Below are 12995 nucleotides of genomic sequence, written 5' to 3'. Positions count from 1 at the left end.
AGACTGAGAGGAGATATGATTGCTATCTATAAATATATCAGAGGGATAAATACCACGGAGGGAGAAGAATTATTTAAGCTCAGTACAAATGTGGACACAAGAACAAACGGATATAAACTGGCCACCAGGAAGTTTAGACTTGAAATTAGATGAAGGTTTATAACCATCAGAGGAGTGAAGTTCTGGAACAGCCTTCCAAGGGGAGCAGTGGGGGCAAAAGACATATCTGGCTTCAAGACTAAGCTTGATGAGTTTATGGAGGGGATGATATGATGGGATGGCCTAATTTTGGCAATTAATTGATCTTCGATTATTAGCAGTAAATATGCCCAGTGGCCTGTGATGGGATGTTAGATGGGGTGGGATCCGAGTTACTGCAGAGAATTCTTTCCTGGGTGTCTGGCTGGTGAGTCTTGCCCACATGCTGAGGGTTTAGCTGATTGCCATATTTGAGGTCGGGAAGGAATTTTCCTCCAGGGCAGAAAGGTAGAGGCCCTGGGGGTTTTTTCACCTTCCTCTGCAGCGTGGGGCACGGGTCACTTGCTGGAGGATTCTCTGCACCTTGAAGTCTTTAAACCACGATTTGAGGACTTCAGTAGCTCAGACATAAGTTAGGGGTTTGCTACAGCAGTGGGTGGGTGAGATTCTGTGGCCTGCATTGTGCAGGAGGTCAGACTAGACAATCATAATGGTCCCTTCTGACCTTAAAGTCTATGATTCTAAATGTAGATTTTTTTTTTGTTACATAACTGCACTCAAAAACAAAACAATATAAAACTTCAGAGCCTACATGTCCACTCAGTCCTACTTCTCGTTCTGCCAATCACTAAGAGAAACAAGTTTGCTTACATTTACAGGAGATAATGCCACCCTCTTCTTATTTACAATGTCACCAGAAAGTGAGAATAGGCATTTGTATGGCACTTTTGTAGCCGGCATTGCAAGGTATTTATGTGCCAGATATGCTAAATATTCGTATGCCCCTTCATGCTTCAGCCACCATTCCAAAGGACATGCTTCCATGCTGATGAAGCTCGTTAAAAAAATAATACGTTAATTAAATTTGTGACTGAACTCCTTGGGGGAGAAGTCTATGTCCCCTGCTCGGTTTTACCTGCATTCTGCCATATATTTCATGTTATAGCAGTCTCGGATGATGACCCCAGGACATGTTGTTCATTTTAAGAACGCTTTCACTGTAGATTTAACAAAACACAAAGAAGGTACCAATGTGAGATTTCTAAAGATAGCTACAGCACTCGACCCAAGGTTTAAGAATCTGAAGTGCCTTCCAAAATCTGAGAGGGACGGGGTGCGGAGCATGCTTTCAGAAGTCTTAAAAGAGCAACACTCCAATGCAGAAACTACAGAACCCAAACCACCAAAAAAGAAAATCAACCTTCTGCTGTGGCATCTGACTCAGATAATGAAAATGAACATGCGTCGATCCACACTGCTTTGAATTGTTATCGAGCAGAACCAGTCATCAGCATGGACGCATGTCCCCGGGAATGGTGGTTGAAGCATGAAGGGACATACGAATCTTTAGCGCATCTGGCATGTAAATATCTTGCGATGCCGGCTGCAACAGTGCCATGAGAATGCCTGTTCTCACTTTCCCGTGATACTGTAAACAAGAAGCAGGCATCATTATCGCCTGCAAATGTAAACAAACTTGTTTGTCTGAGCGATTGGCTGAACAAGAAGTAGGACTGAGTGGACTTGCAGGCTCTAAAATTTTACATTGTTTTATTTTTGAATGAAGCTTGGGGTTTTTTTTACAAAATTCTACATTTGGAAGTTCAACTTGCATGATAAAGAGATTGCACTGCAGTACTTGTATTAGGTGAATTGAAAAATATTATTTCTTTTGTTTTTTTTACAGTGAAAATACTTGTAAACAAAAATAAATATAAAGTGAGCACTGTAGACTTTATATTCTGTGTTGTAATTGAAATCAATATATTTGAAAATGTAGAAAACATCATCAAAAATATTTTAAAAAATGGTATTCTATTATTATTTAACAGTGCGATTAATCATGATTAATTTTTTTAATCGCTTGACAGCCGTACTGTAAACCTTTCTGAGCGTGTCATCTCAGAATATGCATCTGATAACTGTTTTCAAGTGGCTACTGAAGAAATTGCCTCTGCCAGCCCTCTATTTTGATGGTTGTAAGATCAGGCTAATTTGTTCCTGAGTAAAATGATTGACGTGCAAGCTCTCTCTTCTTAGGATCTCCCTGTGCAATATGGGACATGGCAAAAATTAATTATTTGGGAGAAGTTTTAGTTAATTATTATTATTATTATTATTTATTATTTCAAAGGCAATCCAGCAACAGAGCTCTTCAGAAACTGAGGGAGAAGGAGGAAATACGGCCGATGCAAGCAGTGAGGAGGAAGGTGATCGGGTAGAAGAGGATGGAAAAGGCAAAAGAAAGAATGAAAAAGCAGGCTCAAAACGAAAAAAATCTTACACTTCAAAGGTGATCCAGAAGCTTTTCCATTGTCACTTGTGCATTGTAATGGCAGTTCAGCCTGGCCTTCTGCAGGTCTAGATTTCTGTTCCAAAATAGTGGGGTTTATTGAACTAGAGAGAAAAGCTGGTCTTGTGGTTAGGGCTCTAACCTGGTATTTGGGAGACCTGGGTTCAATTTCCTGCTCTGCCACAGACTTAATATATTACTTTGGGCAAGTCACTTGGTCTCTCTGCATCTCACTTCCCCATCTGTAAAATGGGGTTATTAGCATTTCCCTACCTCACAGGGGTATTGGGAGGATAAATACATTAAAGCTTGCCAGGGGCTCACGCACTGTGGTAATGGGAGCCACGTAAGTATTTGAGATCATTATTCATTTTCATATTTGTCTGTCTGTCTGTCAGCACAGTAGCACTGGTGTTCTATTCAGTGGGCCAGATTGTCAGCTGGTTTAAATCAGCACAGCTCCATGGAAGCCAACAGAGCAATGCCAGTTTACACCAGCTGTGGATCTGCCCCAACATATTTTACACACTTCCCGGATTATCATTTTTATTAGATCAGAGAAATTGGTGGTGGTGAAGAGAAGCTGGATGGTTGGCAGCTGTGTAATGGGCATTTCTGGCATTAGTAGCTGAGTGGGGACTGAGGCAGCTGGGGTTGTGGGACAAGCACATTTAAATAAGGTAAATATAAATAAAGATAAAGATGAGGGAAACATTTAACAAGGTCAACATTTGAATTCTCATCTTCAGTTTTCAGAACTAACTCTGCACTGGGATGAATGAGGCAGTTCACCCCTCTCTGAGCTCTTATTTTAAGCTGTCTGGAAACTATGCTTTAATTTACTCCCAGTTCACATTTCAAGGTTATTTTCACAACCATAAGAACTAGAAACATAGGGCCGTATCATGCCATTGGTTTTAAGCAGAGCTCCCAGGGAGTTAAAAATTGGTAGCACAATATGGCCCATATTTTTCTTTTAATGAAATATTGGGTTCTGTAGTATGACTCTGCAACAAGGGGTGGATTCCACAGCAAAAATCTATGACTGTAGAATTGAGGAATAAATGGGCACTGATTATAATCGAGTGTATGATGAAACTGCCAGAACGGTCATGTTTTGATTAATGTGCTCTCAAGAACAGCTCAGGATGGCTTTGCTCTTCTTTTTCGTTTCTTTTTTAAACCTGGTTTAATCATGAGCCTGATCTGAAGCCCATTGAAATCAAGGGAAAAAATCCCCTATAAGAATTAGTGCTTGATTTATTTTGTCTTATTAATCTGGCCTCTTACAATGTCACTGAAAAATATTCCATTAATTATTTCGGGACTAGTTTCAGATTTGCTGAGCTTTGCATGAGAGATGGGCCAGGACCTGAACAAAAACCTTAGATCTCAGCACTCAGGAACTTGTAGGTTTAAAAAAAAAAATACATAAAAAGATTTTTTTTCCCCTGTGTGTGTTTCACATTAGAAATTCAGGTCCTGTCTACCCCTTTTTTTTCTGGAAGACTCTGGACAAATGGAGAATTAGTAAAGCCACGGTCTATCCCTTTGTGCTGGAGAATTGCATAACATAAAGGGAAGAAGAATGATGTATGGTTCCATATGGCTTTAATGTTCATATATTAAAACTGACAGCACCAAGAAAGTATGGAAAGCAGCTCTGTCAATTCTGCTCTCGTTTTGCACCTCTGTGTTTAATCAAAACTTTTGTCAGTCTGGCACCATCATTTCATTAACTAACCAAACCTACAGATGACCCTTCTCCTGTTATCATCTCTACCTCTGATTAGCAATGCTACCCACCTATGTCAGCTGTTAATTTCTCCTCGTTTCATCGGTTGCTGTAACTCTGAATGTTGAAACCAATCTATGCTTTCCACCCCCATTGACTGTATCTAGGAAGAGCTTCAAACAGGGGCCCATGAGCTAGGACAAGAAGAATGGACTTGCACGCGCATTGTAAAACACAGGCTACGTCTTTCTCGCTCTGAAGTTTGATTTTTGTTTGTTAACTGTGTTGTTGATCTGTTTAGAAATCCTCCAAGCAGTCACGGAAATCTCCCGGAGATGAAGATGATAAGGACTGCAAAGAGGAAGAAAATAAGAGCGGCTCTGATGCGGGAGACGCAGGCAATGACACAAGAAACACTTCTTCAGATTTGCAGAAAACCAGTGAAGGGGTAATCTTCCGTTCACATTCCCTTTGTGTGCAGTTTGTTACCACAGATCCTCAGACTCAGACCCTCAGTGGTGAAGTGCACCCTGTGCAGAGGCCTATACACACTGCATAAGTCCTGCTCAACTCCGGCTTTGAGGGTGTAAGTGGCATTAGACCTGCACAGGGATGAATTTCAACCTAGATGAGTGAGCAAGCCTTAGCAAACACTGTGGGTATGAGTTCTCCTCTCGCTGACACCAGTGTAAATCAGGAGTAACTCCAGTGAAGTTGCACTGTTACAAAACTGAGGTGAGAGGTGAGAGCAGAATCAGGGCCTGTGCATGCTGTACTGTGACGTACTAAATGCAGTGGGCTTGCTTGTTCGCTCACATGATTTACACCTACATAATTCTGCCAGTTTCTTTGGAGCTGCTTCTGATTCAGACAGGCTTAAGTCAGAGGAGAATCAGGCCTTGTGCGTGCAGGTTCCTGGGCTGATCCTGCTCTGGGTTTCACTGTGCTGAAGGGGGCATGTAATGGCAGTGTGCCCCAGAGCAGCAGGGCAGCTGGCACAAAAAAGTAACCTGCACATGCCTCACAAGCTTGATCCACATATACATGTCCCCACTGCACTCCCTGGCACTGTTACTATGAGCCCAGCAACAGACAAGGAGAGTGTTGGTCAGGAGAACTGATGTGTCTTGATGTGTTTAGATCGTATCCTGGCCTGTCCAAATGGGCAAACGGCAGCCACCTTTAAAAAAACAATTACTCCTGCTCTGTATTGTCCTACTCTGTTCACACTGCACTGATAACAGGCCGGGCTGTGGGGAATGATGCAGTGGGACACCGCACACTCAAATGTATCTTCCGACCTCCCCTTCAGAGCTCTTTATGATTGAGGAGGGTTTGTCATGATTATACCCCTTTAACTGCTGGGCATGCTCTCCAGTATACTGGGAGCTGGCTCTGTCACTGGCATACAGAACACTAAGTAAGCACTGATCCTAGGGGTGGCGATTGGTGCAAAGTGTGTGCCAGATGCTTGGGTCAGACTCCCAGACACATACTTGTGGGAGTAACATGGCGGTAGGCTACATCTCCGGTGACCAGACAGTAAGTGTGAAAAATCGGGACGGGGGTGGGGGTAATAGGAGCCTATGTAAGAAAAAGACCCAAAAATCAGGACACTCCCTATAAAATTGGGACATCTGGTCACCCTAGCTACATCCCACGTTCAGCGTATGGTCAGAAGGTACTACCATGCATGGAGCTTTGCCTGCTCGTAGTAATAAGACCGGATGACTTTTCAAAGTTCAGGATTCGGTACCTAGTCTCTTGATCAGGGTTGAAATGCTTAATGACCAGTTTCAGTGAGTAACTATGGCATCAAATGTGTGAGAGAGTTATAACTACATGGAGGTTGGAGTGGGATGGAATCCACCACCCTAACCCACACACAAGGAGAGGCACTGTCCTGCAGCACTTCCAAGCCCTGTGCTGGAATGGGGTCCACAATCCCTGCACAATTCCTCCTTGGGGATTTATAAGCACTGTACTCACTCACTCAGAGCTATGTCCCCAGGCCACTACAGACACTGCCACTCCACAGTTTCTGAGGGGCTGATAAAGAGCACTGGGGGCATGGTGTCCCAAGTCATGCTTATTTAGTGGCGGCCCACCTCATATGTAGTGGAACCACTGTGGTTCTGCTGTGCTAAAGGACTTCTGCGCCCCTGTACACTGGGTAAATTTCACCCTCAGTCCTCCTCGGGATTTCTCTTTGGAGCTTTCCAGTAGCTCTTAAAGTTCTGCTTCAAGGAAGGGATGGAGTCTTCATCTCTTGATGTCTTCAGATCAAGACTGGATGCCTTTCTAGAAGATGTACTTTAGTCAAACACACGTTATGGAGCTCAAGACACAGGAACTGATACATCACAGGCCAAAGAATTTCACCCAGAGGTGACACTAGCTGATCTAATGGTCCCATCTGGCCTTACAATCTATGAAAGAGCAGTTGAACAGTAATGCACAACTTGAACAGAGTGGGCCTGCTCCTCTTCTCACTTACCCCAATGCAACTCTCTTTACCTCAGTGAAGTTAGACCTGGTTTATGTGGGGAGGAAAATCAAGCTCAGTGGGTTTATCTGGTCATAAGAAGGTGCCAGGAACATAATACAAAAATATACCTTAGGCTGCTCTTTCCATGTTAGGGAAGCTCAGGTTTCATCAGGTTCCTATGCAAGACTGGAATTAGAAAATTAGTTGTTTTGTTACAGTTTTCAGTGTGGAAAAGATGCTGACTTTGGCACCTCTAATTATACATAACAAACGGCCTCTTTAAGCTGCTCTCTGGAATGTGCTTGGTCAGCCCCACCATTTTGGTATGGTGCTGAACCATGCAAGGATCACTGCCCAGCCGCGTGGCCTCCCAAGCCGTGGAAGGCCATGGAAACCTGCTAGAATGATGGGAGGCCTAAAAACATTCATCTTAACTTAACTGCAGTGCTGCCCAGAGGAGGAGAGCTCTTGCAGATGAGACTCCATGTCTCTGGTGCTCCCAGCATGCATCCTCCTGTGGCCATGCATGAGTTACCCAGAGGACACAGACTGCTTTTCGTCTTAATAATATCACAGTAGTCACTCAATTTATATCGTGCCTGGATGCTTTTCCAGTGTGCTGAAGGCACCTCTCCCATCTTCAAAGGGGACAGGGTTTGTCTTTTAATCATCATTGCTTTGACTGAGAGGTAGGAGATCAACATGTGCCCTTGGGTCATAGCGCCCCTTAAAAACCTTCGCCATCTGACTGATCTTTGTTTAGCCAGAGAACACCACCTTGATATTAGATCATAAGCCAGGCTTGCTGGCTATCACACCAGCCCACAGATTCAGCTCCTCTTGTAGGCTTGCTGCTAAATTCATACTAGCCTCCCAGCTATTCCCAGGGTCCTCTGTCTCCCCTCCCTTGCTGCTGCTGTTAGCATGGCTGCCTCTCCAAAATGATACCCCAGAATTACTGCATCTTGTACCTGAACCTCAAAAGTCTGTTGGCTAATATGAATCTTGACAGGGCTTCTATAAGCTAGCAGCCACTGAGACTGCTTGCCCATTGGATAGAGTCCTTTGCTGCGTACCTATGCTTAGGCTTCCTCATAATACCTTCTAAGCAGAATATTCCAGTGTAACATTTCTCATTTCTAATTTCATTTAGCTTTCACAGTATAAAACTACAATAACCACTTTGTGTCGCAGCATGTTTAGTAAGGGTTGGATTCTGCAATCATTGTGACCTCAGAATTAATGCCCGATTAATTGTCACGTGTATGAAGAAGGTAAACAAATATCACTATTCCCATCTTACAAGTAGAGAAACTAAGGCATAGAGAGATTAAGTGAATTGCCTAACACCACACAGGGAGGAAGTGTCAGCACTAGGATTTGAACTTCGCCAGTAGTCCTACGCCCAGGCCACTAGCGCCTCTCTGACTGGATCTTCTGTTCTTCTGCCGTACTTCCATGTGCAGCTTTCCTGAGTCCACGCGCATTTTTTACCTACAGGAGGCCAGATTCTCTTGTGCCCAGTTTCCGGTAGGTGCAACAGGGATGGTGGGGCAGCAGGGAGCTGGTTTCAGGTCCCTGATTTTCAGGCCAGTTTTGTTTGCTTCAGTGCCAGGGTGGTTTTGCACTGTACTAGCAAGATGAGTGATTGACTCAAAGCAACGCAAATAAAGGCACTCAAAGTTGTAGCTGTCATTGCGTGGACACCGTCTTGTTGAAGGAATGAAACCCTCGCTGATCTGGGGCAGGGTGGGCACCAGGGTAGGGTAGCAGGGGGATAGCCATCCTCCCAGCATCATAATCCTCTGTCCATCAGTTCCATGGGGATGGGGCTCTCTGATCAGATCTGTGGTGCTGGCTGCTCCCTGCAGCATCATGCCCACCACTACCCCCCAAGCCCCATAGGTAGGGCCCTGCCAAATTCACGATCCATTTTGGTCAATTTCACAGTCATAGGATTTTTAAAATCATAAATTCCATAATTTCAATTTGTCTCAAATTTCACAGTTTTGTAATTGTAGGGGTCCTGAGCCAAAAAAGGAGTTGTGGGTGGGGGGGGGTGACAAGTTTATGTAGGGGGGGTTGCGGTTCTGCTACCCGTACTTCTGTGCTGCTGCTGGCGGCGGCTCTGCCTTCGGAGCTGGGCAGCTGCAGAGCGGCGGCGGCTGCTGGCCGGGAGCCCAGCTCTGAAGGCAGAGCCGCCGCCAGCAGCAGCGCAGAAGTACGGGTGGCCTGGTCTGGTACTGCCACCCTTCCTTCTGCGCTGCGGCTGGCGGGGCGCCGTCTTCAGAGCTGGGCATCTGGCCAACAACCACCGCTCTCCGGCCGCCCAGCTCCGAAGGCAGCGCAGAAGTAAGGGTGGCAATACCATGACCCCCCTAAAATAACATCGCAATCTCCCTGCAACTCCCTTTTGGGTCAGGACCCCCAATTTGAGAAACGCTGGTCTCCCATGTGAAATCTGTATAGTATTGGGTAAAGGTGCACAAACAACCAGATTTCACAGGGGGAGACCAGATTTCATGGTCCATGACGTGTTTTTCATGGCCATGAATTTGTTAGGGCCCTACATTTCGGACGTTAGCAAGTATGTAAACACTGCTAGGGTCAGCATTAACGAAACCTCTGCCCCATCCATGCAGTGGAGCGGCTCTGGAAGGCAGATTCTGGGGCAGCAGCCAGTGGGGGAGCCTGGCAGCATGGCTTCAGCAGGAGCAGTGGGTAGATCCAGGAGCCTGAACAGAGGCACAGGGTCTTGCAGATTTCCTGAGGGCAGTGTGGGCCATCAGGGGAGCTGCGGGCTTGGGGGCCAAAGGGCCCCCTGCTACATTTGTGAGTAGGCAAGACATGCCCTGTGATGGGCGGGGGGTGTGGGCGGTATCAGACTGGATTTCTGTCACCTGTGCAGCAGCAGCCATGTTGGGGAGGATCCGACCCCTTCGTCTTTATCCTATCTCATGTGCTAAGCTATGGCCCAGCACTTAAGTCGTAATTCTGAGCCATGAGGAGGAGTTGCAGCGTTAACGTGCGACTGAGCCCGAGCAAGTAGTGGCGGCCACCACTGCCCCCTCAGTTCAACCCCATGGGCACATTATCGTTGGCAAGAGCAAAGCCTTAACACTATGGTGGGATAGCTTTGTATATTTCATGTAACGTTTTCATTGTAGGGACTGACTAGTGCAGCCCCTGCCTCTCTCCTTAATGCGGGAGAACGACCATGTCAGTAGGGATTTGTAGTAAAAGGCAACCGGGATTTGGTTGACTAATCGGTCTGTAATTGTTTTAATGGGTGTCTGCACCTCCCTCCGGAAGGAAGCACAACAGCAGCGAGAGCATCTCCAGGCAAAGGCTCTGACACACCTGTAAGTATAACCTTAGCGAGCGACACATAAACAGGAGAGAGAAGAGAGTTAGTGTGGGAGCTCTGGAGAGCAAAGCATCACTGGCCTGGGAAATGGAGGGGGAAGGGCCGTGAAGGACATTGCGCATGCCGTATGGGACATATTTTGTAAGAACCCCTACCATGGATAGGGGACAGAAAGCAGGAACAAAAGCACAGACCTCTACTAATTAGATTGGTATTGCAGAGTGCCTAGGAGCCCTGGTCACAGACCTGGCCCTCACCGTGCCAGCTGTCGTATAAACCAGAACAAAAAGACGGTCCCTGTGCCAGAGAGCCATAAGCAGCTACAGGCTACAGCCAGACTGGGGGCCCATTGTGCTAGTGAGCTCCCTTAGCTGGCAGCAATAGTCAGCTGAACCGCTTGGTTCAGAGAGACATGCTCACCCACAGCCATGGTGTGATTGATGAATAACACTGCCGCAAGGGGTTGTACAGGGCGGGAGCTGCTCGTGCTACAGTGTTAAAATGTTTTCTTTTTCCTGTTCTCTTCCAGATCCTGTGTAAAATGAAAACCGCACCATTCCCTGTGGATTCACCCTCTGGCCCCCTTTTTCCTGATGTTGATTTTTTCTGAATGAACAAAAACAAATATATTGTTGATTGCTTCACGTTGACTGTGTGTGGTGTGGTTCTTTCCTTCAGTAATTTGTGTGTGGGTAGATAGGTCAGGTAACGCTCCGAATCCTTTCTTTACAAGTGATTTCTAGAACAGTCCCCAAAGGGAAGCCCTGCCTGAGTGTGCAGTACTCATACAGCATCTCCCATGAGAGAGACAAAAATTAATGGGTCCCTGTGAGGTAGGTAGGTATCACTAGGTCCATTTTACATGGAGAAACTGAGACATGAAGACAAGAGACTTGCCATGACCACACAGAAAGGGACTGATTCTGTTCCTATTAATGATAATGGGCGCAAGAGCTGGCCTTGACTCAATAGTAACATGGGAGTTTCTCCCGCCTATGTTTTTCATCCCACAGAGCGCTCCAAGCCAGGCTATATCTTCAGGAATAACATACACACCCCTCAGTTTTTGTATTTCTTTCATTGTGGGCAAGTGTTCATTTGCTTGAGCAGAACACACAGCCATTTCTAGTGACTTCTTGCAAGGCCCAGGAGCTCCTGTGGACAGAGCAGTGATCTAACCTTTTGCGTGATGCATACCAAGGGTTTGATGAAACAGAAAACTACAGAACTTGGTTGTGTTTGGTGTATCCTGCACCTTTCATAATGAAATTATGGGGGCGGGGAGACAAAATCCACCAACATAAATGGAACAAAGATTTTTATTTGAATAAAGTCCGAAATGCTCAAGCCAGGTTCTTTAATATTTTGTCATAATGTGTGTTTATGACGCAACACAAACTGTTTCCTTAAAAAAAAATCTTGCTATTGCCATGTACCATGCAGTGAGTGTAACTGTGGCTCTGAAATGTAAAGATAAGGCATTCATTTGAATCTTGTTCTCTGCAGCTTGATGCATTAAATCTTACATTAAATACATTTTTTCCTCTCTTTCAGACTTAACCAACATATTGACTGCTGCACATGAAGGGAAAACACAAGAAGGTTACGTGTTTGGTTGTCTAATATTCTTGGATTTGATATGAGTCAGCACATCTATTCATTGGTATCATCAACAGCATCCCAGTTTGTATGCACATTATTCACATTCCTATCTGTTGTGTTTGCAGAAATGACATTTTACCCTTTTTCTAAGGGATATCTTTTGATTTTCATATTATTTGGTTGCATGGAGTTGCCCTTTTCCAGTGACTGAGGTTTATGGAGATGTTGCAGAGTTGTACATGTGGTAGAAGCCTTTTCTAAAGAGAAGAGGCAGAAACTCCAAATTAAATAGTTCAAAATCTGCATTTTTGTAAAACAAGCAAACCGTAGGAATTAATCCCCTTCATACAAGACCACAAGAATCTATTCCACCTACAAACATAACTTTAAATTACACTGTATCCATCCTTTCTTGTTTTTTGATCCGTTTACAAAATGAAAGAAAAATTCTTCTTCAGCTGAGATCATTGCAACGGTCAATACTGTAATAAAATATCTTTCCTTATTAGAAATACCTAGCTAGTTATACTCGTTAATATTTCTCAAAATCACGATGTAATGTACACTATCTGGCTTAGTACCTATATGTGGAGTTAGTGAAAGTCTTTTTGTGTTTCTTTAGATTAATACAAGGATTTTTTCCAATGCCAACACAATTTGAGCTCATTCATTGGATGCTTTCCATTTCTAAGCTTATTGTGATACAGAAACCTTATGAAACCAAACCAAAACATCGAATTTTCAGTATTGAAAGGCTTAAAAAAGGATCCTGTCATTCTTCTGTTTTTGGTTTTTGGTTTTTGTTTTTAATTTTGGAAATAGATCTAGACTAGGAAGTAAGCATTCCAAAACCATTATTCTGTGTACATTATTGTTGCTATTGTGATAATAGAGAATTTTATTTATTTTTATGCCAGCTTTTATTGTGAAAACATATTTAGTCTGGTTTTATCAATCCTTGTTATGCTTGTCCTTGGAACATCTTTTGCGTATTCAAGGTTTGTAGTTGACAAGTTTACTGTAAAAAACAAAACAAAAAACAAAAAAAAAAACAAAAAATGTATTGTTTTTACAGAATAAATTTATTGGAATGTGTATTGGGAGTAAGGTTTGAGGTTGTAAGCAACTAAGTTAGCGTCATATTTGGCTTCATACGTGTAATAATGTGAGGTATTAATGTAACTCAAGTATTAAAGCAAAACATTCTGTTAACACTGAGTTGACAATAATAGATACAAGTCCAGGTGAGATCTTTTTTTTTCTGTACATTGCTTTTTTTTTCTGGATAACAAGAGGTTATTAAATTCACCTT

The 12995-nt window shown here is 44.0% G+C and overlaps 1 protein-coding gene across 1 annotated transcript in view; it reads left to right on the top strand.

The window, feature by feature from the left end:
• Positions 1-12995, top strand: part of HDGFL3 (HDGF like 3) — a 56635-nt gene extending 43640 nt beyond the window's left edge. Inside the window, exons 4-6 of the mRNA XM_074966422.1 lie at positions 2333-2491; positions 4528-4674; positions 11636-12995. Coding sequence (XP_074822523.1) covers positions 2333-2491; positions 4528-4674; positions 11636-11641 — 312 coding nt within the window. The 3' untranslated portion in view covers positions 11642-12995. The remainder of the gene's footprint in view (positions 1-2332; positions 2492-4527; positions 4675-11635) is intronic.

This window comes from Natator depressus, chromosome 10, assembly GCF_965152275.1.
Source record: "Natator depressus isolate rNatDep1 chromosome 10, rNatDep2.hap1, whole genome shotgun sequence".
Classification (NCBI taxonomy): Eukaryota; Metazoa; Chordata; order Testudines; family Cheloniidae; genus Natator; species Natator depressus.
Note: the sequence above shows the minus strand (reverse complement) of the source record. Positions and strands in the feature narration are given on the sequence as shown.